This window comes from Cavia porcellus, unplaced genomic scaffold (genome assembly GCF_034190915.1).
Source record: "Cavia porcellus strain 051 isolate PalLab524CR breed Dunkin Hartley unplaced genomic scaffold, mCavPor4.1 scaffold_12, whole genome shotgun sequence".
Lineage (NCBI taxonomy): Eukaryota > Metazoa > Chordata > Mammalia > Rodentia > Caviidae > Cavia > Cavia porcellus.
In genome coordinates this window covers 48,698,035-48,725,734 of record NW_026947495.1, presented here as the reverse complement: position 1 = coordinate 48,725,734, position 27,700 = coordinate 48,698,035, and the positions used below count along the sequence as shown (strand labels likewise).

The 27,700-nt window shown below is 34.9% G+C and overlaps 1 protein-coding gene across 1 annotated transcript in view; it reads left to right on the top strand.

Moving 5' to 3' along the window:
- The window catches only part of Cd302 (CD302 molecule), a 30,945-nt gene extending 4,029 nt beyond the window's left edge, over positions 1–26,916 (top strand). The window contains exons 2-6 of the mRNA XM_005007676.4: positions 12,381–12,491; positions 19,764–19,880; positions 21,331–21,504; positions 23,057–23,083; positions 26,335–26,916. Of these exons, the coding sequence (XP_005007733.1) occupies positions 12,381–12,491; positions 19,764–19,880; positions 21,331–21,504; positions 23,057–23,083; positions 26,335–26,537 (632 nt within the window). The 3' untranslated portion in view covers positions 26,538–26,916. The remainder of the gene's footprint in view (positions 1–12,380; positions 12,492–19,763; positions 19,881–21,330; positions 21,505–23,056; positions 23,084–26,334) is intronic.
- Positions 26,917–27,700: the final 784 nt, after the last annotated feature.

Here is a 27,700-nt window from a genome sequence, read left to right as displayed (position 1 = left end):
CTTTTGCCACGCTTCTCTACCGTGGTGCTCTGCCTTTGAACCAGCTGACTATGGACTGAAACCTCTACAAACTGTGAATTAAAAACAACCTTTCCTCCATTAACTTGTGGCTGTCAGCTATTTTGTCCAAGCAACAAGAAATCTAAGACATTTATCCTAATGCTATCTCTTACTGACCTGGGAACTCTCAATGCTTTTTCTGCAAAGAATACCTGCCACTGGTCCATTCAGATCTCTTGTTTATATGTCACCTTTTCAGCCCTTCCTCAAATACCCTGCTTTCTCTGTCCCATTTCCATGTTTTAGCTCCTTCAAAGCATTTCTGAGTGCATCTTGCTTATTCATTTGTCTTCTTCCTGGATGCTTGTTTTACCAAAGCAAGCTCCATCACAGCAGGTATTTGACTGTCTTGTACATTGTTTTTTTGTGTGTCTCTTCCCTTTAACTTATAATTAAAGAATGAAAAATTGGGAGAATGATTTAAAAAGTAGGGATACTTAAGTTGCAATTTTTTGAAATTATGTTACTCTCTGCTATGAACTCACTTATAATTCAAAGCATCCAATCCTCTTGGCTTATTGAAGGCACTTTTTCTGATCCTTATGGATGGTACAGTTTGATCAGGGGACATTAGCTCATATACTAAATACTGGAATCTTTTAATTTTGAAATGTTAATTTTTCCTTCCTTGAAAGTAAATTATCATCTATTATTTTAGGATTTCTTTCATTGTTAGAAGCCTTGAAAGATTTGCTTATGGAATCTGAAGGCTGAAAATCAATGTTGCAACCAAGTTATTTTACACAACTTTCCATTGCATATGTCAAGTATTTCATTGCTTTTGTGGGTCGTTAGACTTCTAGGGCAGACCTGGAGACTGAATATGTAAGAGAGTAGAGCACTGATGCCCAGTGATAAAGGTGTAGGTGAATGCTGGCACACAGCTTCTATTAATATCCAAAATCATGACAGCTCTTCTAAGAAAGAAACAAAGGGCAGTAGTTGGAGGTGGACATCTTGGAATATAGATTGGGAAGGGCAATGTGGAGAAGGGATAGGATGTCATAGTAGCTTCATTGCTTTGAGATCTCGAAGCCCGGAGCACAACCACAGAAGCTCTGAATTAGGAACTTGGAATAATCACTCCCTATTCCATTTGTAATAAGCACGATAAATATCCCTTCTTCCTCTTTCTTGCCAGAGCAGCCCTTGTGGAAGGTAAATGACTACAAATCCTCTTTTGCTGGGAGAGGAGCAAGGGTCTTATCAGTGACAAGGAAAGAGAAAATGAAAACCTTTTTTTGTGTGTGTGAATATTTATGACAACCCAAGGATCACTTACTCTTACGCTGAATGGTTATTTTTTTAAAAAGCAAACTTATAAAGGAACAGAGTTTTATTAGATTTGACTGATAATTCAAAATGTCCTGTGGATATATTTTATTCTTTCAGTTCATTGTAATTTGGGACAGATGATCTAACTTTTGGAGTTAAGTACAGCTTTTAAATTATTTATCAAGCTCCTAAATTTCTGAGCATGTTAAATTAATAGCTGTACAATTATAAAATCCCTAAAGAGTCATTGAAGTTTTTTTTATTAATAACAGCCTATTTTTCAGGACTGCTGTGAAGAAATGAGTGAAGAGAGCAGGATTTAATTATAATAGGGTTATAGCAAAGATGCTTTAAAGATACTTTAGCATCAAAGATGACTTAGGTTAGCCTTCCTCAAAGGATTAACAGCCATATTCTAACAGTATTTTTGAAGTATACATGTATGTGTGTGTGTGTGTGTGTGTGTGTGTGTGTGTGTGTGTGTTTAACACAGGCATGTGCACCACCACTGGCCTATGACCCACTCCACAATATATCTCAAGTAGTGCATAAAACTTAATTTCTGGGGCACATACTCTGTGCAGAGGGGTTCACTGTTGACTTAATCAAAAGTATGACTAATGCTGAAATAAGCTAAGGGAGAAGCAGTTGAAAACTTGGGAAAGTAAATCAGTAATCTATTTTCTTTTTTTTCTGCATAGAGTCTTTTTTCTTTTTGTCACATAAGATTTCTTTCAACAGTGATCTTTGAGTAGCTAGTCATCATTCAATCATGCCCCATCTCAGTGGTCTTGTTTGCTCTTCCCTCTGTCTGACCTAGATATCCACATGACTTTTTCCTTCAGCTTCTTTAGATCTTTGTTACATTTATAGTGCATTCTTTCCCAGACCCTGTTCTAAAACTGCAACCCTGACCTCTACCCTCCGTAGGATCTTGCTTCTCTGTTTTTACCCCCTCTTTAGTACTTACAGTATCTGTGATTTCTAGCCTCCAAGACAGCCCCCAAAGATTCTTACCCCTTGGTGGTCATGCTCTTGGGTAGCCCTCTCTCACACTGAACAGGGTTGACTTACATACCCATGATGGGTATGACCCATCAATTTTATGTGTCAACTTGACTGGGCTATAGGATGCTGAACTAGCTAGTAAAATTCTATTTCTGAGTGTGTCTGAGCGTGTCTGTCTCTGAAAGAGATTAGCACTGGAATTAGTAAAAGAAAATCGACTCTTATCAGTGGCAGGCATTATCCAATCTAGTGAGGATCCAGACGGAATAAAAAGGCGGAGGCAGGTCAAACTCACTCTCTGCTGGAGCTGAGTTACCCGTCTCTTTTTTTTCCTGGTTCTCAGATTTTCAGACTCAGTGAGGATTTATACTATCATCCTATCTTACCTTCCATTCTAAGACTTTCAGACTAACTCTATACCACTGACTGGTTCTCCAGCCTGCAGATGACAGAGAATATATTTATTTGCTGTTTTTACTTCTTTATCTGAGAAACATCTGTTCATTTCCAATGCCCATTTTTGGATAGGGTCTTTGAATTGTGAGAGGGCGTCTGATTTTCTAAGTTCTTTATATAGTCTAAGTAGTAGTCCTTTGAGGAGTAGCTGGCAAAAGTTTTTTCCTATTCTGTGAGTCCTTTTTTCACTCTGTTGGTGGTTTGCTTTTGCTATGCAAAGCTTTTTAATTTGATGTGACCCCAGCTGTTGATACTTTGTAGTATTTCCTGTTCACTTGGGGTTTTGCCCATAAAGTCTTTGGCTACATGTACATCTTCAAGAGTTTTATCTATTCTAGCTTCCAAAAGATTAAGTGTTTCTGTTTTTATATTTACATCTTTGACTCATTTCAATTTTAGTTTCCTACATGGTGAGAAATATGAGTCTAGATTCAATCTTCAGCATGTAGTAAGCCAGATTTTCCAGCACCATTTGTTAGAGACAGCCTCGACAATTTAGCAAGGCCCTGTCTCAAAAATAAATAAATAAACAAATGGCTGGGGATGTATCTCAGTGCAAATGCCTTGACTTAATCCCCCATAAAGAAAAAAAATAATACTTATCAATAGCCACACATAATAAGAGTGTAATGTATATGATTTTATTCCTATAAAGTCCCCAAATAGGCCAAACAAATCTACAGTGCATGTTAGAAATTAGGATAACTTTGAAAGAAGATATTGAACAAAACAAGTTAATGTACTGTTTCTTCATTTTGCTGATGATAGTGTGTTTTAAGAAAATTCACTAAATTGTGTATTTATGGCTTGTGTATTGTATGTTGTATTCCAATAAAAAGGTATACTTTTTAAAAGTATACTAGAAAAAGTATTAGAATTCACAGCAAAGTCAATTATAGTTAGTTTTAGTTTAGAATTGAAGGAATTTAGTATGATTTAAGAAAAAGATAAACTAATAGGAAAGTATTTGAAGAAAAGAGGGTACATTAAGTTATATGTAGATGAAAAAGAAGACTCATTTTATCTTTATTACAGTTCAAGAGTTATCTGAGGTGTAGAGATCCAAAAATTAATTAAGTGCAGTCCTTATTTTCATTTGGTCCCTGTGCAGGGAAGAAGATACCAAGAATGATTATGATTGATAAAAACCATGTACTAGGAATCGAACTCAGGTCCTAGTGCTTGCCAGGCAGGTGCTTTGCTGTTGAGCTATATTCCCCGCAAAGTACATATTTTGAGCACTTTCCTTGTATTACACTTTGTACTGTGCAACTTTGTAGCACCTTAATGTTCACAACAGTCCAGCGAGGTAGATGTTTACTCTTTATTTTCCTGTGAAGACATAAGAAATATGAAAAGCTGCCCAAGGTCTCACTACTGAGATAAAACCCCAAGTCTGTCCTGAATTCAAAGACTCTTTTTCTGGTACTTTACATTGCCACTGGATGATGACTTACAAGAGAAAGAAATCGCAAGTGAAGGTTGAAATAAATTCCACTTGGTGCTATCTTGGAGAAAGTAGACTATACAGATGGTCTGGATCTGAAAAGATGAGAATAGAACAGTGTTTGATATCCTGGAAGGTGGACTTAAAGAAATTTAGTCTTCCTTCTGAGTAAAGTCCAGACTTCCAAAGAGGGCAGCAGAAGTGCGTAGTGAACTGTTCCATGACTGAGTGCTTCTTTTCAGGAAAGGGATCAAAGTGTGTAGTGACACTGTGGCAGAAGAAATTTTAAGAAGGCATAGACACTAGAAAACTAGACACTTAGTTGAAAGTTTGCACTGACTAAACGGGTCTAGATGAAGCTGTCATATGCACACAGATGGAAATTGAGAGAAACAGTTTTCTATCTCAGTAAGTCATTGTTAATTCAGATCACTCATGTTTCAACTGGTACCTGAATCATCCCAGCACATTTTGAATAGTTTAACTACTACATATGGTAGCATGAGGCCAGGGAAAGCTTGCACTTGCATGTTGGGATAATTTTAAGTAGCCAGTTCCCATTAGTTAGGTTTTTGGTCTGGTTGATACATGAGTGATTTGAATTGATAATAATGTATCAAATAGAAGTTTACTTTTCTCTCAGTTAACCATCTGAGTTTATGTGACAGCTCCACCTAGATCTGTTCATCTCATTGTTCTGTTGTTCCTAGGGTGTTTCCTTGACCACACGAATGTACATAGCCAGAGTAGCCAGTGGGAAAGAGAAAATATGGTATGAACAACACACTCCTACCTTTGAAACAAAGATCTGTATGTGGAACATTTCACCTCTGCTCACTCCTTATCAAGATGTTATCAGAAATGTGAGAAATCTATCTTGGTGACCATGTGCTCTGTCTTTTAAGAAGCTAAGGTCAAGTGCTTGAAACACTAATAGTCTGTAATGTTTTGAACTCAGAAAATCAAGACTTGATTTAATTTAGATTAAGGTGCCTGATTGGTAAATTCTGATCTTTGTATTAGGGCTTGCTCCTATTCCTTTCTTTTAAAATTGTAATGCATACAGGATTTAAAAGGGACTGGCAGTATAGCTTGGTGGTAGACTGCCTGCCTAGTGTGTGTGAGGCCTTGTGTTTGACTCCATGCACTAAAATAAAATAAGGAATCAAACTCAATAAAGTCTTAAGTGATTTTAAAATAAACCTAAGAAAATATGGAAGTTTAGTGTTTTGTGCTCATTTCTTTACTAGAATTAAATAAAATCTACTTCTTTTTCCTCCATTTTGGCCCATGAAATCAAGCTCTTACTTTTCCTTGCAAGTCTAATGACATTTTAGAATCGAGGCTTAAGGACGTACATCTTGATAATCAACAAAAAGAAACCAAGGTAGAAACCAGGAAACTCAGCTGGCAGCTGGGGTGAGTCTGTGTGCCATCCTGAGCCCTGAAGACTTTAAGATCATCACTCCCAGTGCTCAAGGACCTGCCCAGAGCCCAGCCACACTAGGCTGTGCTCGGCAGGTTTCAGGCCTGCCCAGGACACACCGAGTGACTTTCTTTCAAACTGGGAAACTCAGCTGGTGACTGGGGTGAGTCCATGTGCCATCCCAAGCCCCTGGAGACTTTAGACCATCACTCCCAGTGCTAAGCGAACCACCCACTTCCCAGCCACACTGTACTAGCCTTGGGAGGTTTTGTGGACTGACTATATTATGCCCAGCGACCTTCTTCAATTATAGGAGTGGAGAGCAGGTGAAATGAGTTCCAGGGCATTGGTCTTTGCCCAGGGAGAGCTTTAGCCCATCATTCACAGTGGTTAGGTGCCTGCCCAGCTACCTGGAACACTAAAGGTGGCACAGGAGGGCCTGAGGGCCTGAATGGACCACACTTAGCAACCTCCATTCAGTCCCAGGAGCCTAGGGCATATGAGTCGATTTCCAACACATCCAGGGGAGGCCCTGGAACAACACAGAAATATAGGAAAATGACAAAAGACCAAAATGCAATCTCAAACTTCAAGCCCAACCCAAGAAAGCCTAGGAGTCATGTACGTAGAAGAAAATATATGCCATACACCTGAAATACCTGTAACAGTAGCAACTAAAATAAAGAAACAACTCCAGGAAGCTTTAAAGGAATTCAAACTAGAAAAAAACTCCCAAGTAAAAGAAGAAATGATAAAAGTAATGAAAGAGATTCTGAACACATCTGAAGAAGACACAGTTAAAGAATTAGAGGAACAAAACAAAAAGATAGAATCCCTGGATGAACAATTTAAGAATCAAACAGAATACATGAAGCAGATTCAAAGAGATGTACAGGAAATCAAAAATTCCATTGAAAGCTGTCAAAACCGACTCAATGAAAGTGAAGATAGAATTTCAGACTTCGAAGACAAGATTGCAGCTAGTGAATAGGAAAGGAAAGATCTTTTAAAAATAACAAGGAATCAGGAAATAACAATTCAACAGCTGGAAGATGATGCAAAGAAAAACAACATAAGATTGATAGGGATAAATGAAAAAGAAGGAAACAACGCAAATGATATCAAGAGGCTATTCACAGAAGTAATAGCTGAAAATTTCCCAAATATGAGACTAGAAACTGACATTAGGATTAGTGAAGCATATAGAACTCCAAAAAGCCATAACCAAAATAAAACTATACCCAGACATATAATAACCACCATCCCAGAAATTCAACTTAAGAATAGTATACTAAAAGCTATCAGAGAGAAAAAACAGATCACCTATAAAGGAAAGTCTATCAGAATCACAGCAGACTTCTGAACACAAACAATGAAGTCAAGAAGAGCATGGAGTGAAGTATTTCAGATCCTAAAGGAAAATGATTTCCAACAAAGACTGATGTATCCTGAAAAACTGTCCTTCAAAATCGATCGAGAAATAAGATACTTCCATGACAAAGAACAGCTGAAGAACTTCATGAACACCAAGTCAACCCTGCAAAGAATACTGAAAGACAGTCTAGATACACATAGGAAAAAAAAAACACTAAGCAAAGTAAACAACTGAACAGAATGGAAAGATAAAGATGCAACAGCAGAAAGATAACATGTCAACAATAAGCCAATATATAACAGTTATAACCATTAATGTAAATGATCTCAATTCACCAATTAAAAGAAACAGACTGGCAGAATGGATCAAGAAACAACATCCAACCATATGCTGTCTGCAATAAACCCATCTAACCCAGAAGGAAACTCACATACTGAAAGTCAGAGGATGGAAAACAATACTTCATGCAACAGGAACCGAACAAAAAGCGGGGGTAGCTATTCTGTTTGCAGATAATGTGAACTTCAGACCAAGAATGATCCTAAGAGATAAAGAAGGTCACTACATACTGGTTAGGGGAAAACTTCAAGAGGAAGAGATAACTATCTTAAATATATATGTACCAAATTCCAGAGCACCCAGTTATACAAAGCAAATAGAAATGAAAAATCAAATTAGCAATAACACAGTTATTGCAGGAGACCTTAACACACCATTGACACCAAGGGACACATTGACCAGACAGAAAAGCAGCAAAGAAGTAACAGAACTGAATCACACATGTGAACAAATGGACTTGGTAGACATATACGGAGTGATCCACCCAACAACATCAGAATACACATTCTTCTCAGCAGCACATGGGACATTCTCTAAAGCAGACCATATACTAGCTCACAGAACATATTTAAATAAATACAAAAGAATTGAAATTATCCCCTGCATGTTATTACATCATAGTGCCATGAAACTAGAAATTCATGATAAAAGATACTGCAAAAATCCCACACACACATATAAATTGAGTAATACACTCTTGAGCAATCAGTGGGTCACAGGGGAAATTGAAGAAGAAATTAAACAATACCTACAAGCAAATGAAAATACAAATATGACTTACTGGAATCTGTGGGATGCAATGAAAGCAGTCCTCAGAGGAGAATTTACTGCACTGAGTTCCCACATCAGGAAAACAAAACGAATACAAATAAACAACCTGATGCTACACCTCCAACATCAAGAAAAAGAAGAGCAAGTCAAGTCCTAAGTCAAAAGAAGGGAGAAAACTATAAAAATCAGAGCAGAACTTAATACAATAGAGACTAAGAAAACAATCCAAAAAAGTCAATGAACCAAAGAGTTGGTTCTTTGAAAGAATAAATAAAATTGATAAGCCCCTAGCCAACCTTACTTTAAAAAGGAAAGAAACAGCTCAGATTCATGCAGTGAGGAATGAAAAAGGCAAAATCACTACAGACTCTGTGGAGATACAGAAGATCATCAACACTTATTTCAAAAAAACTCTACTCTCATAGGTTCAATGACACAGAAGAAATGGACGGATTCCTAGAAACATATGAAGTACCAAACCTGGGTGAAGAAGATGTAAAACTGCTGAATAACCCAATTTCTATTAATGAAATTGAAAATGTAATTAAGTTCCTACCTACAAAGAACAGCTCAGGCCCAGATGGATTCACTGTGGAATTTTACAAGAAATACAAAGAAGACTTACTGCCAACACTCCTCAAACTCTTTAATGAAATCAAAAGGGAAGCAATTCTTCCTAAGCTATTCCTGGAAGCAAATATTGCTCTAGTACCAAACCCTAAGAAAGGCCCAACTAAAAAAGAGAACTACAGGCCAATCTCCCTAATGAACACAGATGCAAAAATCCTCAATCAAATATTGGCAAACAGGATGCAGCAAATCATCAAGAAGATTATACACACGACCAAGTGGGATTCATCCCAGGCATGCAGGGATGGTTCAACATATGTAAGTCAATAAGTGTAATCCACCATATCAATAAAACCAAAAGTAAGAATCACATGATCATCTCTATAGATGCAAAAAAAGCTTTAGATAAGATCCAACACTCATTCATACTAAGAACCTTACAGAAAATTGGAATAGATGGTCTTTACCTCAATATGATAAAGGCCATCTATGACAAACCAACAGCCAGCATCATATTAAATGTACAAAAACTGAAAGCCATTACCTTAAAATCAGGCACAAGATAAAGATGTCCCTTTTCACCGCTCCTATTTAACATAGTACTGTAAACACTAGCCAGAACATTAAGACAAGAGAGAGAAATAAAAGGAGTAAAGATAGGAAAAGAGGAAGTTAAATTATCATTATTTGCAGATGACATGATACTGTACATAGAAGACCCCCAAAACTCCATTGAAACCTAAGATTTAACAAATAAATTTAGCAGTGTAGCTGGATACAAAGTCAATACTCAAAGATCAATAGCATTTCTATACGCTAACAACAAAATCACTGAGAAAGAAATAAAAGAAGCCACACCCTTCACACAAACATCCCAAAACATGAAATACTCAGGAATTAATCTCACAAAAGAAGTAAAAGATCAATATAGGGAAAATTATAATACCTTGAAAAAAGAAATTAAAGAGGACCTCAGAAAGACATTTCTTGCTCATCGATAGGAAGAATAAATATTGTAAAAATGGCCATTCTCCCAAAACTTTTATACAGATTCAATGCAATCCCAATGAAAATACCATCAACATACTTCATAATCTAGAGAAATTAATCCAAAAATTCATCTGGAAGCAGAAGAGACCTAGAATAGCAAAGGCAGTTCTAAGCAGCAAAGGTAAGACAGGAGGCATCACAATCCCTGACTTGAAGTTATACTACAAAGCAAATGTAATAAAAGCAACTTGGTACTGGAATAAAAACAGATCTGAAGATCAATGGAATAGATTAGAAGATAGAACCACAACCAGCAACACACTCAACCACTTTATCTTTGATCAAGGGGCCAAACGTGTTCCCTAGAAGAACAACAGTCTCTTTATTAAATGGTTCCATAAGCCAAAAACTAAAACTAGACCCATGCCTATCACCATATACTAACCTAAAATCTAAATGGATCAAAGATCTGAATATTAAAACAGAAACACTAAATCTGTTGGAAGACTAAGTAGGTAAACATCTTGAAGACATAAGGGTAGGTAGAGAATTCATGAATAGGAATCACACTGCATGGGAAATACTTCCCAGAATCAATAGCTAGGATCACATCCTATTAAAAAGTTTCCGCATGTCAAAAGAAATCTCCAGCATAGTGAAAAGAAAACCCAAAAACTGGGAAAAATCTTAGTGAACTGTCCTTCAGACAAAGGACTTCTGTCTAAAACATATAAAGAATTTAAAAAAAAAAAATTCAGAACCCTGAAATTCAAAGACCAAATCCAAAAATGGGCAGCTGAGATGAATACACAGTTCTCAGATTAATACAAATGGCAAATAAATACATGAAAAAATGTTCCTCATCATTAATCATTAGAGAAATGCAAATTAAAACCACACTGAGATTGCATCTCACTCCTGATAGAATGGCCAAGATCAAGAAAACTACCAACAAAAAATGCTGGAGAGGCTGTGAGAAAAAGGGACCTCTCCTGCACTGTTGGTGGGAGTGTAGACTGGTGCAACCATTGTGGAGGTCAGTCTGGAGATTTCTCAAAAAGCTGGGATTGTAAGTCCAATTTGTTCCAGCTATTCCACTTCTAGGCATATTCCCAGAACTGAAAACATCATACCACAGTGATATAGCACCCATGTTTATAGCAGCACAATTTGTAATAGCCAGATCTTAGAAAAAACCTAAGTGTCCATCAACTGAGGAATGGATAAAAAAGCTGTGGTATTTTTATACAATGGAGTACTACTCAGCTATAAAGAATGATCACACTGATATATTTATAAATAAATGGATGCAACCTGAGACCATACTCATAAGCAAAATAAATCAAACTCATATGTATAAATACCATATAGTCTCCCTAGTACAAGAAATGGTAAGAGCATATAAGAGTTTATAGTACTAATGGTTCCCCATTACATTCAAAGCCTTATAATGTCTATATTCATTAGTTGAAATGGTTCTATCCTAGTCTGATTTTATTATGTGATAGTATAAACGGCTATGTTAAAGAAAACAAGGTATTATAATAACCTGTGCTGATTTAGTATCATCTTACTCTGAAGTCCTACTGTGCTTTTGTTTTTCTGTTTCCTTTGGTTCTGTCCTGTTATATCTTATTGGATATTATTAGGTGTGATAGTATAAACAAATTTTCTATGGAAAATGAGATAATATAGTAGCCATTGTTCTCTGCTATTTGGTTCTGAAAGCCCTGTAATGCTTTCATCCTCTTGAATGATTTTATACGGTTTGGTTATGTTTGATACTATCATATATGAAGCTATGCTCAACTACTTCAAAGAAAGAGACATTATGGTAGTTACTGTTAATTATGGGTTGTCTTGTGGTAAAATGCTGTTACTACATTGTTCTGATCTGATCTGCTTTGTTATGTCCTCTTTTATCTTTATCTTTTTTTATTTTTTTGGTCTTATTCGTTTTTATTGGTACCAGGGATCGAACTCGTGACTCCCTGCTTGCAAGGCAGGCGCTTATGCCGCTGAGCTAAATCCCCAGCCCCTTATCTCTTAAAATAAAAAAAAAGAAACCAAGGTAAAGATGAAGAAGATGCCCTTCTCTACCTTCTCAACCTTCTCTACCTCGTCCTTAACAGTAGAAAAGATATGGCTGTGTTTCATAGAACTTGTTCAAAGAATCTGATGAGGTGTCAAATTAAGGTCATTCACAAGAACATCAATCTTCTTGTCCTTGTGAAATACTAAAATTTGAATATTGTTTAGTCAGTTGTTCTGTACTCTTGGAGATATAGTTGGAACAAGAGTTCTGTAAAACTCTTAAGACTTGAAATTATTACATTCTGTAAAGATAACATTAAAAGAGAAGCCTGTAATTTTGACTGGTTGTCTTGATAGTTTGTTCCTTTGTTAATACTGTAATAATGTGTGTTCAAATTGCAGAACAATTTGAAGACTTGTAACTTTGCTCTGTCAAGTTAGAAGAGAATCATTGATACATTTCTCTTTTCCTATATGTAAAAAGAGAAATTCCTATTAAAGTGGTTGCTTTCTTATTTTAACAAAAGTTTAACAAGGGATATTATGTGTATGAAAATTTAATATCTAATATATTCAGGAATTCATGTACATATTCTCAGATTAACAGTGTTTTTTCTTTTTCCACATAGACTGTCCTTCATCTACCTGGGTTCAGTTCCAGGACAGCTGTTACATTTTTCTTCAAGAAGCCATTAAAGTAGAAGGCATAGAGGATGTCAGAAATCAGTGTACTGGCCATGGTAAGGAGCTGTCTCCCCCATGTTAGTAGTTTTCATTAAAAATTGCTTTGTCTTATTTCACTTTTAACTGGGTACTTAGAATTAATTTACAACTTTTACTCTGTGACACACAAGCCACAGTTGTTGGGCAATATTGTTCAGAGTAGAGTGACAGAACCTTAGCAACATCATTGTCTAGTTAATGTGTGTTCCTGTGCCAGGCATTGTGTTTAATTACTTCACATTTTACCTGTAAAGAAGTTTATTCTCCTTTAATCAAGGGAAGAAATTAATTCACTTATTACTACCAACATCACACAGGTAATGACAGACAGAGCCAGGATTCTATGTCTCACCAACTCACTTGTGTTTTCCTTGAATCTAGAGTGGTCTTTGTGACTTGCTTTGACCAAGTAAATGCAGCTCAGGTGACATCCTAGAATATCTGAGGCCCAGACTTTAAGAGGACTAACAGATTCTTCTGGAAGCCAAGAGAAGAAAGTGATTCAAAGATCAAGTTATCAGTTGTGTTAGATGCTTCTGACAAAAAGGACAAGAACAAGGAACTCATCACTGGATACAGTAATGTCACTGTCATTCACATTTTGGACTTTAGAAATCTCTGTGGAGTGTTGAGTACAAAATCCAGAGTGAAGTCAATTTAAGAAAAAAAATATGGAGAAATAAATTGAAGGAAAATGAATACAAATAACTCATCTCTAGCAGAAAATTCAAGAGCCATAGAACAGTAACAAAAGGGGGATGACAGTATATGGAAATAGAAATTTTTCAAAGTCAGCATAAATAGCATCAACTTGGGGGCTGGGGATTTAGCTCAGTGGCATAAAGTGCCTGCCTTGCAAGCAGACAGTCGTGAGTTCGATCCCTGGTACTGATAAAAAAAGGAAAAAGACAAAAAAAAAAAAAATAGCATCAATTTATCTAAATTTTGGAATGTAATTCTTAGGTTTAAGCCAACAATTTAAAGAAATTATAGACTCATTGTAAAAACAGGATACTTAAAAGCAAAGTTAATGCTCAGCATATAGTATATCTTTGCAAATTACCTTCTTTTGATTTTGATTTGTTGAAACAGGATCTCCCTATTCAGCTCAGGCTGGCCTTGAGCTTGCAGTCCTCCTAGTGTCAGCCTCTCAATTATTGGGATTATAGGTGTGCACCACCCAATCCTGCTATCTTCCTTGTATTTCAGTTTTATAATCTGTAACATGTTATGATTATCTATTTATAAAATAAAAATAAAATACATATAGTTCTCTTTGACTGTAGATTAAGAATTCTTGATTATTGTTATTCTGCCTGGAAAGTGCTGAAATGTAAGATTACATAAACCCACAATAGTCTTACTTTGTGGGTAGAATAGGATAAAAAAATTATTTGCTGGAGCATACATTTTGTGTTCTCTGGAAATAGTTTTATAATTTCACATAATGAAATATTTAAAATCTAAAAACATACATATATTTTTGAATGAAAGTTTCACTGTATGGCCTAGGCTGGTCTTGAAACTCTGAGCTCAAGTGATCCTCCCATCAGAGCCTTTCACATAGCTGATACTATAGACGTGCACCACCACGCCCAACAAAATGTCATCTAAATGTTTAAAAATTTTATTTTAAAATGAAAAAAAAAAACAAAGACAATGATACAGAATGTCAAAACAGAATAGGGTATTAACAATGGTCAATATGTTGCTGTTCACAACTGCTCAGAGCAGTTCTATCTTCTATCTTTAAAATGAAGATACTGTTACTTGTCTCTAGAGATGCTGTTATAACTGTGAGTGTGTCCAGGTGTATTGTTGTCTTTAAAGTACTTGTTTAGATTACCAGACATATGCATGAAAAAATGATTAAACACTGAAAGCACAAACTGTTCTGTTGTTGAGCTAATAGAGATTAGAAGTATAATCTATCATATATCTTTCATTGTCACAATATCTTATACATTTTGCACTTCAATAACTCCTTCAGTTTTTTATACTGTAACATATTGTTCATCCGTGTGTGTTCAAAACATTTCACCCTTGAGCATGATCTCAAGTTACATTCATTTACCTACAAGAGACTGGAGGTTATCCTTCTTTATAGCTGAGTAGTACCTCATTATATAAAAATACCATAACTTTCTTATCCATTCTATGTTTGATGGGCAAGCTATTCCTTGTTTTTTCTTGGTTCCTGTCACATGAAGTATTGTTTTCTCTCCGTTGACTTTCAGTCTATGAATTTCCTTTCAAGTTAAACATATTTCTTGTATACAGCATATTGAAGGATTTTGTTTCTTGATCCACTGTTTCTTTTTATTGGTGAATTGAGGCCATCTACATTAATGGTTATGACTTATATGTATTCGCTTGTCTTTGTCATGTTATTTTCCTGCTGTTGGCTCCCTATTGCACCCCTCTGCTTACTTGCTGCCTTGCTTGGTGATTTCTTTCTGTTGTTCTTGGAACTGTGGTCATTTTTATCTCTCTGTAGAGTATCTTTCAGTATTTTCAGTAGGGTTGGTTTGGTGGTCATGAATTTCTTCAGTTGTTCTTTGTCATGGAAGTATATTATTTCTCTATTAAATCTGACAGATAGTTTTGTGGGGTACATCAGTCTGGGTTGGAAGTTTATTTCTTTCAGGAATTGAAATACTTCAAGCTTTTCTTGACTTGATGGTTTGTGTTGAGAAGTCTGCCGTGATTCTGATGGATTTTCCTTTATAGGTGATCTTTTTCTTTTCTCGATCAGCTTTTAATATTCTGTTCTTGTGCTAAATTTCTTGGATCTTGATTATTATGTGTCTAGGTGTAGATTTATTTTGGTTATGTGGATAGTTGGATTCTATGTGTCTCACTTATCTCAATGTGAGGTCCTTTTCCCATGCTTGGGAAGTTTTCTGCTATTACTTCTGTAATAGTCTTTTTGTATCATTTGTGTTACTCTTGCTTTTTTTGCTGACACCATCAGTTTTAAATTATTTTTCTTGGTGTTATCTTGCAGCTATTGAATTGTTATTTCATGGTCCCTTGTTATTTTTAAGAGATCTTTCCTTTTGTGATCGCTAGCCACAATCCAGTCTCCAAGGTCTAAAAGTCTATTTTCAGTTTTGTTGAAATGGTTTTGCCAGCTTTAGTTGGAGATTTAATTTCCTGTATATCTCTTTGAATCTGTTTCATTCATTCTAATTCTGTCCTATATTGTCCATTCAAGGTTTCCATCATTTTTATGTTCCTCTTTTTATTAATCTATGTCTTCTTCAGATATGCTCAGCAAGCCTTTCATTATGGTTGTCATTTCTTCTTCTACATGAGATATTCTGAAGTTGCTTCTTTCTTTTTTTCACTGGGAATCAAACTCAGGACCTTACCCTTGCCAGGCAGGCATAAAGTTGTTTCTTAACCTCAGTTGCTATCATTTGAGACATTTCAAGTGTGCAATTTTCATTTTATTCCATGTCTATGTTTCCTAGACTTACTCTGTATGGGTTGCAGGTCTGAGATTGCGTTTTTCTCCTCGGTCTTGACATCTTCCTGGGTTCCTCTGAATGAGCCAATTGTGAGGTCCCATATGCTTCCCAAGTTGGCTGATCCTCTGTGGTATAGGCAAATGGGCCAGACCCTTGGGTTTTTCCAGGGAGGCAGTAGAGCACAGGGCAGGCTTCTCTGGACCCAGGCAGTTACACTGAAGCTTCCCTGAAGGTGGGCAAGCAAGGGTGTGACTGGTTGCTTCTCCCAGCTTTCACTGGCTCCTGGCAGAAGGTTCTCTCAATGGTTAAATGTTGTTTTTTGAGCCAAGGTCTTTGCTTGTATTGCCCTGGCTATCATCAAACCTGAGTTCTTCTGCTTTAGTCTCCCAACAGCTGGGACTACCGGATTATGCTTCCACACCTAGCAAATTTTTTTCTGCAAGTGCTGAGGAGTGAAGCAGGACCTCACATATGCAAAGCACATGTTCCACTATTAAGCTACATCCTCAGACTTAGTTTTTGAAAAGTTTGGAGTAAATGCAGTTTATGTATTTCACTCTTTGGCCTGAAGTACATGCTTGGGTTTATCCTCTAACTGTGATGTTCTTTACCTCAAACTAAAACGTGGTAAGTTCACATCTTTTTTCAACTGAACTAAGTAAGCTGGTGACACATGACATTCCTCAGTTATTTAAGGATACCTTTTAGGAGACTTTAATGCCTCTTTCATTTTATTAATGGTTTTTCGTAGGCATATTCACAAGTCCAGCATTCAGATATGCCCTTTACCTTAAAGAAAATTCTGACAACCCATGAATATAACATTTTGGAAGGTAATCAAATGTTGTACACAAAACTGTGTTCTACTGGGATGTAGTTTAATTAAAACCATATTTAATGGTAAAATTCTAGCATAAAGTTTCTAGTATATATTTTCCTTTCAAAAATTATTACCTACTAAATGATGAACTGTGGCTTAGAAAAAAAAAGAAAATTTGATGTACAAAGATAGTTTTAAGGCAGTTGAATAAACTAATAGCACTTTTGCTGGTCTAACAAGATTTTTTAAAATGAAGTTTCCCCTATAATTATTTTCTATCTTTTAAAAATAATTTCCATATATTATACTTAGACATAAACATAATTTCAATAATAAATATTAGAGGTACAAGCAAAGACTTATTCCTATATCTGTGTTAACTTGCATGAACCACATCAAAGTTTACTGTCCAGCTTTGTTTCAGTTAATCAACTGTTACTATACAGAAGGAAAAAGTAATACTTGATTCAAATGTAGTTTCTTCAACAAAGCAAAACTAAACTAAAACCATTGTTGTGGCTTAAGTATCCCCACAGCCTCATACTGTCATGGAGGCAGCTGACTGTAGTGTTCATGATTGGTTCATTGTCTAGCGCTGGGATTGACAGTGCAAGTACTGCACCTGCCCAGAGGCGAGTAGCTGGCATACATTATAAGGGAGAAAAAGAGCCTTGCTTTTTCTCTTTTGCCCTTTCACTCTTGTTGCTTGTGGCTGCCATGAACTGAATGGCTGCCCCTTAGCCATGCCACCCTGCCTTGGAGCCAGCTGACTATAGACTGAAATCTTCAAAAACTGTGAGCTAAATAAACCTTTCCTTCCTTAATTTTGGGCATTAGATATTTTGTCTCAGCAACTAGAGAAAAGTAACCAAGACAAACACCAAGCAACTCTGTGGACTGAATTTTGAGTGGTTGTTTAGAAATGCATTAGCTTTACTTGTTGAAAGAGAAATTTTAAAGTGCACATACAAATTTGTTTCATGCCTAAATTTGTTTTGAAATTTGGGCCTAAAAACAGTATGTCTTTTTCTTCTGCTAAAATTTATAAATTAGGCACAGGATCCTCCTGGGTTTAGTCCCAACCATGAAAAACAATTTGGATTGTCTTGCTGATTTTATTTTCTGCTGAACTCCAAGAGCAATGAGTTACATTCCCAGCTCCTTTTCATTTTTAAACTGAAACAGGGTCTGAGTTGCCCAGGTTGGTCTCAAACTTAAATCCTCCTACCTTGGTCTCCCAAGTGGCTAGAATTTACAGGTGGGATTTATAGCCACCATTCCTGGGTTCTAATTTGATTTTTAAATAGTTCCTCATACATTTTTAATAATCCATTTATTGGATTATCCTGCATATTTACTTCCACTCTAGAAACATCCATTTCATAGACGAGTCAGAAAACCAGCTGGTTAGTAAATTATTTATTTGGGCTTTGATTCAGACAGCAAGTTAGCATGAATTGTGTTTGAAGAAGAAAAATCCTAAGAAATACTACAATATTTATATTCAAAAAAGTTTTAAAGTCATGCAAAACTAAACTAATCATTGGGATATAAACTATAAGTCATCTGTTGCTTTTCGGAATTTATAATACTCTCAGTGCTTTGTGCCAGTTTAGTTAAATGTGCTCTTTCTTCTGCTAATGGTATTCATCAGGAGAAGCTAAAACTTACTTTGCAACATTTATATTTTCATTCTTTCCTTTTTGTATTATAAGCTAAACCATAGGCCACAGGAAGAATTAAAAACCCAAATTATATCTCAATAGGTAGTGTCACTGGTGATGCATTGTTAAAAAATTTTTTTGAATATATGCATTCTTTGGGGATTTATGCTGTCACTTAACAAAATGAAAGTGTGTCAGATTGCCTGGCATAATAATTTAAGTCTATTCAGTTTTTAATTAGATTACAATGTTAAAATCATTGAAAGTTCCATTGGCTGCCACAAGGTCAGAGAAAAGGATAAAAAACTCATCTCTAGATTATCAAGCCTAAACTATTAACATAAATATTTCTCTTGAGGATTTTTCTAAAGTGGCATTTTGGTCACCCTTCATTAGTAATTATTAGGATACAACAGATTACAAGTCTACACGACATTTAACAGACAAGGGGTCATAGCAGCTGGAGCTGATTTTAAAAAGCCATCAAATTTTTTAAAAAATTACAAACTCAAGAGAACCTTGCTGAATTCTGACTTAAGTACTGAGTATTTTAAAGTTATCTTATTTTTCCTTTAAAAGTTACTTTCTCATGACACAATGCATGATCATTATATAAGAAACTTTTTAAAAATCAAAAAAATTTTAAGTCAGAAACATTGGAGCATCCTAAAGTAACCATTGTTAACAGTTTGGTAACTATTCTTCTAGACTTATATCATGAATATTTCCAGTCTTTCAGTGTCATAAACAACATATGATAGTTGTGCCTGTTTATAATTTGTGAACATAAATTCAAATTAATATATTGCTTAAAATGATTTTATCTGAATATACATTATTAAGCATTGCTGCATCAAAGATATCTTAAGGGCTTTTGATACTTCCTACCAAAATCTTTCCAAAAGTTACACTAGTTTTTACCGAGTAGCTGCCTACTAGTTCCCATCATTCTACAAAACTATTCTGCAAATCTGAAAGTCTGCTTTTTATCTTATTTTAGCAGTCAGATTTGAGTCATCACACATTTCTTGTAATATTTTTGTGAGAGTAAATTGTTTTAACAGTGTAAGAGCATTTTTACCTGTTGAAATAAGCTTTTTTTTTTTTTAAATAAAAGAATTATACCTATCCAGTTTCTGATATCACTCTTTAACATTATGGTATGTTTTGATTTTTAGCTGTTTTATCTTTCCTCCTGTAAACTTACTATTTTCCAAAAAAGGTCTCCTTTAAAAGATGTAAAGGTGAAATGTATATAATTCATTATTTTATAACCTCATGACTTTAACTGATTGTGGAAAATGCTTTTTTCTCTCCCTCTAAATAATTCAGGAGCAGACATGATAAGCATACATAATAAAGAAGAAAATGCTTTTATATTGGATACTTTGAAAAAGCAATGGAAAGCCCCAGATGATATCCTACTAGGAATGTTTTATGATACAGATGGTAAGGGATATTTACCTTGTGAAATGCAAGTTTTTCTTTCTTTAATGTTAGTAAAATTTAGGGCTTTTCAGTTCTTCAGTTCTCTACATCAAATTGTTGTTTCCTGTGGCTCCAGGTACTGCATTTTCAGTGTGCAACTGTAACATGTATCATAGTATTGCCCAGAGTAGTTCAGTGTTTCACAAATGAGAGATACAGTTGATCCTCTTGTCTGGATTAAAATGTATTCTTATGTACTTTTATAATATGGCATGATCATAAGAGTTAATATTAGTGTCACCAGTTATAAAGATAAATTATTTATAAGGTTATATAATGTAAACATTTTTAGCACTATAAAAATTAAATATATAAACATTTAAAAATGACATGAAATTAAGGTTAGTATAAAGATATAAACTTTAAAATTTGTTGCCATGAAAGCATTTATTTTTTTGAAAAATAGGATGTTTAAGAACCAATAGCTGTTTAATCTTTTCAAAAGCTTGTCTCTACATAGACTATATCTCCTAATTTTAATCCTGCAAAAAATTTATTCACCTTAGTAATTTCCCACACCTGTAATCCTGTATCTTTATAGTTTTTTTTTTTAAATAAGTGAATCAATCCTTTTACTAGAGAGGCATACCTCTCATTGTATATTATTCAAATATACTAATGTAGGAAAGGTTACATCATCTTGTTTATGGTACATTTAATATCCCTTTCCCTCCTGACTTTCAAATAGTGTATGAAATACGTTAAATATTATGAAAATTATTTAAAAAATAGAACATATAAAATATTTTTGTGTTGTCCTTTTTTGTTAAGAGACAGCCTAGTTTGGCTTGAGTTTGTAACTGTTGAATGGGTAGGATATATCCCTCGTACTGTATCATCTGTCCCAGAGTTTAAAATATACCAGCTGCAAAAAGAGGATGAGAGCCATGAGAGGTGTGGTTCCACTTCTCCAACTGCAACAAGGAATAGAGCTGGTTGAAGACAACATTGCCCTCAATAAGGTCAGGCAGATTTAGCAGCCTTAATGGCCAATGAATGAAACAGTAAATAAATGTGCGCATGGGACATATCTAAAAGACACTGCCATGTTTTAAACCCCTACAGCTCTATAAACACATCTGTGCTACACCAGCACCCCTTTACACCAAGTTATATTTTCTGAAGCATTGCTGTTTTGATTCATGGTCTAGATTTTGCTCTTGCCTGGGTGTGCAGCTTTAAATAAGCAAATTACAGTATCTGGAAGGCTGCAGTTACATTGAGCATGACAAAAGAATTTCATCCACATAAGGTACTTACGTGACCAGTGCATGTCATAGTACTGGGTACTCTTCACAGAATACGAGAAACCTAATATAATAGGTACTGACGAGTTGAGAACTGAATTCTGTGTTTGAAATATTCTTTCACCTTTTAAAATTGTCGTGACGTTGAAAATATCCTTTGACAGAGGCGAGCTTCAAGTGGTTTGATAATTCAAATATGACATTTCATAACTGGGCAGACCAAGATGATGATGATGATCTAGTGGACACCTGTGGTTTTCTGCATACCAAGACGGGTGAATGGAAAAAAGGAAATTGTGAAGTTTCTACTGTAGAAGGAACACTTTGTAAAGCAGCTAGTAAGTATGGACTGAATGTCCTTCTCCATTCTATGAGGGTAAGAGAGAGTAAAGTAGGTTTTCAAACATTTTTTCTGTGGAGATTATTGTGCCTTATTAAAAAGAGAAAGACTTCAAAATTAGTGTGCTTTGCTCTCAAGTCTCTTGCAAAGCAATGTATAATTCTTTTACATCCAGAGGCTGGACCAATCATTTGAACTAGGTATCATTTAATTCTGTTTAAATGCCCAAGGCTTCAAAATTTGTTGTATTTCTCAAAAGAAATGTAACCTCATTGCATGCAATTTGAGAAGTGGTGAGGGTAATCATGTAGAATTTCAGAATTTCAATATTAATTTACATGGAATTAGATTCTTTATAAGAACCATCTTTGTTTATGCAAAAAGAAAAATACTGCAGTAAAAATTACATACTTCATATTATATTCTGAAATTTCAAACACATTTTTCTCTTGATCCATCTGAATATTTTAATAAACAAAATTATCTTATTCCATCCATCACCCATACACACACACATTTTTGTTTTGTTTTGAAATTTTGCTGTAATGGAAATTGAATTCAGTGCTGGAGGTTGCTGGAGAAGCACCCTGTAACTTAACTTCATCCTGAGCCTTTAAAAAAAATTTTTTAAGATAGCGTCTAAGTTTCCCAGGACGTTTCCCAGCGTCTAAGTTTCCATAGGACTTGCAGTCCTATGTCAGTGTCCCATGTAGCTGGAATTGAGGTGTATACCATCATGTCTGTCTTCCTCAATATTTTTATATTGTGTGTTAATCACTGAGTAAAGTTTGTTGTTCAATTCTGAAGAGTAAATCTACTCAGTAAAAAAGCAATTTCAATTATGAATTTGGGATGCATGACATGTGACACACACCAATCCTTAGTATTCGAATTGTCCTTCAACTGTAAACCAAAATAATATATTTGGCTTTTTTTTTAATTTTTTTTTTTTATTGGTACTGGGGATTGAACTCACGACTGCCTGCTTACAAGGCAGGTGCTTATGCCGTTGAGCTAAGTCCCCAGCCCCTTTGATTTTTTTAAAAAAATATCTAAAACTGCACAAGTTTTTTATACTTGCCATCTCAGGGTCCATGACTATAACTGAATTTCACAGTGATGTAAACATTTGTCATAGTTTTACAGTAGTAGCAAACCAACTTCAAATATCTGACTTTAAAAAAATTAGTTCTTTTCATGTACTGTACTCCAGGGCACCATTACAGAATAGTAACTTCAAAAGATCAGAAACAATGAGCAAATCCACACTAAGGAGGTAAAGTCACAGTTGTTTTATCACATTTTCAGCATCTGGTTATCTAACTAGAATCCTCTTATTTTCCTTATCTAATTGTCTTTTTGTTGAGTTTCCTTATTTTTTACACCAGTCAAGTTTAATGCATTTTGCTAGGCCTTTATATTTGTCTTCAAAACTAAATTCAGTAGTAATAGGAATATTATGCCAATAAAGTGTTCATTTTTAATGGTTGTGTTCAAATGTCTTATAATAAGCATATTTAAAATTTAAATTTTTTTTTTTTGTATTTTAGTCCCATATGACAAGAAATACTTATCAGGTAAGTAGTATTGCACTTTTTTTTGTTTTGTTTTATTCTTGTCTATACTGCCTATTGTTAAAATCCTGGCATGCTAAAACTCTGATATAAACTCCTTTTTAAAATTATACAAAGTAGTACTTTTGTACAAATCTAGTCTATTTAGCATGACTTGACATTTTAAATATAACCACAGTTATGCATGAAATGAAGCTTTTTATACTATATTCTATTTCCTTGTCAAACTCCATTACCTGTTTTTGTGGATATAGCTCAGCATGTTTTGTTTAGAAGTTTTACCTCATAGTAAGTACAATTCATAAACCATAAGGGTTTATTAAATACGTTTTTAAAGATAGGTAATCAAAAAAATCAAAAAATCAAAAATGCTTGTGAGCATTATCCCACCATTATTTGAGCCATTTAAGTTTTTCAACCTTATAGTGTATCTTTTTTGTTGTTGTTGTTGATGCTGGAGATATATGACTTACTGGGCCCCTTTAATTCACTAATATAGTTTAGTACCCTCTCCACATCATTTCTTACATGTATATCTGTATTTCTTTTTTACAACTCCATGCTCATCCACTGTATTTAGATTAATATATATATTTAACACACACACAGAGCTGCAAACTCCACTATTGTGGAGATGTAAAAATGGTGGTCACTGTGGCAACTCTTCAATTAAAAATTGAATTACCATATGACCTAGCAACTCATCTGCATGTATTCCAAAAAAATTGAAAGCAAGGACTCAAAACATGTTTCTAGCAGCATTATTTCCAATGCCCAAAAAGTGGAAGCAACCTAAGTATCTAACAGATGAATAAATGTTATTTATACAAATGATTGATTGTTATTTGGCCTAAGAAGGGAAAGAGATTCTGACCTAGGATCTCTAACATGGAGGATGTTAGGTTGTCAGTCATAAATAGACAACTGTGTGATTATACTTAGGATTTTACTTAGAGGTACCGGGTCACATATAGATAAAAACTACAGCAATGGTGGTGAACCTTTTAGAGCTCTCAGTAATAAACAGGCTGCTGTGGCATGTGTGCCATAGGTTTTGAACTAGAATGTTTGTAAGACATGGGCAAGGGAGTTAATTGGTAATTTCAATTTTATGAATGGTGGCGATATACCTAGCTTATTAATGTGCTTAATGCTATTGTAGTTAGATGTATTTCAGTTAAATATTTAAACAAATCAAGAAAAGCAGCATAACCATGTTATTTCAAGATGTGACAACAGAATAGTTACCTCTGAGGAATGAATATTGAGGATTTTAGTAGTAAGGCAGGGGTTCAGTAAAGTTTTCATTAAGTACCTTTCTGAACTACTTTCACTATACACACATACACTTTGGGAAAAATATTGTCAGGAATAGTTGGAAAGACTTGGCAGTGTTTGAAAGGTCTTTAGATTACAGGGGTATTTTAATCTTTAAATTCAGTAAAATATATATGTGAATCTGTATTACCTACAGATGGATGCATAATTCAGTAAATACTAGATGCTTGGCTTTCTTAAGTCACACATCCGAGACAACAATGAACAGAAGAACTTGCTTTCAGGCTTAATTCTAGTAGAAAGGATGAAACGATAAAAAAGTGTCAGATGATGATATATACACTATAGGTGAAAAAGGCAGAAGGATGAAGTAGGGAGAAGACAGGCTGTTTTTTAAGTAGGGTACTAAAGCAAGGCTCAATAAGGTCATATTTGAAAAGAAAGAAAGTGAACGCTTTCTATACAGATAAGCATTAGGTTTTAGTCTGACTTTTAATATGTAACAGTAGGGCAAATAAGTTGAAACAGATATTGGCAGCAATCTTGCAAACTGGGAGGTTTCCATTCATATACCCTGAAGAGTATTAGAAGGGAGGGATATACTAGGATGCAGAGCGTGAGCATAAAGAAAGGGGGAGTTAGCCAAGCAAGGTATACTGAAAGTTACTGGACACGATCCAGAATTAAATCATGAAGGTAACTATAGTAGGCATTAGAAAGTGAGAAAAGAAAGGCTATCCAAGTGTATGTATCAACATTAACAAAGATAGGTTTGGCTTTTTAGCATCACTTAATTGAATGCATTTGGGCAAGTTAAACCAGTCTGAAACATGCATAGTTAGCACTCAATAAATTATTTGTGGTTAGTTCAAGGCTTTAAAATGGATTATGTACTCTGGCCCTCACATGGTCACTGTTAGGCACTGACTATACATGTAATTATCTAGATTTATATAAAAGACTTGAATAGTTGAAGTCAACCATACAGAGTATAAGTGATATTAAGAGTGTTATGCAATATGAAAAATAAAGGGAAAAAAGAAAAGTGTCAGGGAAGTCAAGTGGGAAAAAGTCCAAAGTGGTATGACTAGCAGTCTAGATACCTCAGCTTGACTTGAGGTGTCCAGGTGTTTATGCCTCACTATATAAAGGTAACTGGTGATTCTTGCCACAGCGGTCAGAAGGTTGTGAGAATGGGTTACACAAGTTTGAGAAATTACAGTAAAGGGAAAGGTTATGTTTGTAGTAAGTTTCCTCAAGTTTCTTTTATTAGGCTAAGGATGATTTTTCCACTTCCTGGCTACATTTTAAAAATGGGAATGTTAGATAATAGCAATTATGTGCTCAGTCAAGGAAGCAACAGGTTTTTCTTTTGCATTTGTGTGGCAGATTTAATGCAGAACTACCCTTTCCTTCAGATACATACTGCATATCTTAATTATACTGCCAATGAATTGTCCTGCAATGGACTTGGTCCATATTTTAGTAATAAGTAGCTAGCCAACAAAAGGCTTGGTAGCAACCTGGCCACTGATCACTTGCAGACTGCATAAATACGGGCTGTCCTACTGCAGTCAGTAGGATAACGGGCCTTTTAATTGTTGTAACTGTGACTGTAAGTCCATAAATCATTCTAATTTATGTTTTTTGGGTTATATTTACTTTTTGTCTGTATTTCTGTGGCCATGCAATCAATAATGATTATATGTTATGATACAGTCATTAACAGACTGAAATAACAATATGTCCACATGAAAAAAGTTTGGGTTCTATATTGAAAATACACAGTATTGCTAAAATGAATGCAAAATGCAACACACTGTAGCTCTCGGCATTTTAACACTAACAAATAAAAATCATGACAGTACTAAATGTTTAATTTTGTTCTCATCTATGATAAACTCTCAAACTGATATATGAAATTATACTTGTACAGTTTCATTTCCCATATATTCTTCTGTGTTTTTCCTTTTCAGATAATCACATTTTAATAGCAACTTTGGTAGTTGCTAGTACAGTAATTTTGACAGTTTTGGGAGCAATCATTTGGTTCTCCTACAAAAGACATTCTGATTCTGGTTTCACTACGATTTTTTCAACTGTATCCCAATCCTCTTTTAACGATGACTGTGTTTTGGTCGGTGGAGAAGAAAATGAACTTGCTGTTCAATTTGACTAAATTTTTTAATTTTATTTTTGCTAAATTTTTGGTAATCACAGACTAAGAGAGGACTGATTCCTGTCCAAGATTTTAATATAAATGACATTAAAAATTATAGCTTTTATGGTACTTCTTATATTAGCAGCAATATTTTCATGAAGTCATTAACAAAAGTCACGTGTTTTGGTTGCCAACACATTCCCACCAGCTTGAACTGCTGGTGGTTCAAGCCACCTCATAGAGACATATACAAATATGGCCCTATTGTGAATGTGTTAAAGCAGGTTTTGGAAAAGGAAAAATCTTGTATCTAAAAGGGTTTTAAACACCATTTCTAAGAAACTTTCACTCAAAAGGAAAGCCTTAAGTCCAAGAAGCTAATAAAAGTAAAAATCCAGCCTACTTGTCTTAACCTGCTCTATTTTGCTTTCCATCTAGTTGAACCAATTTAGTTCACACTTCTTTACTGAAAAACGTGATATGGTAAAGAAGTCTGACTTTTAAACAGATTCTATATATTTAAATAACCTGATACTGTGTACTTTGGTTGTTAAGTCCTCTACTATTTGTATTTTCTTTTATCATTTAGATGTAAGTTATATAGATTTTAACACTGTATACTCTACATAATTTTATAATTCCATTATTTTAGAAACATTAAACAAATAGAATTTAGCACTAATCATAAATAACTAAAATGTAAAAAAAGAAAATCTATGAAACAAAAGATTAGAGATGTGTCCATCTAGAAAGAAGGATTTCATTTTATAAGTATAGAGGACTGTGTCAAGCTAAATCTTAATTTCTTTTATGTCCAAACATCTATTTCAGGTCTTTGTAGTCTATTTTTTGGTCAAGAGGTAATTTAATAACTGAATCTTGTGTTTTTTGCTATTAACACAAGCTTATTTACTATATCCAGAATATGGAAATCATTTCTTCATTGTCTTTGTTTCAGCTAACAATTATATAAGGTACAGAGGATCAAATTCAAGAGACATGTACATGCTAGACATTCAAAGCATCCTTAAGGACTCAGAATATATCAAAACTGGCATCCTTAAATTTCATTTTTGCTTAAGTAAGGCAACATAAAGGTACCACGCAAGAGCTGAACAGATGTTTTAGGAAACATGTATATTGGTCTAAGAAATGGGATTTGACACTTTCATAAAAATTTT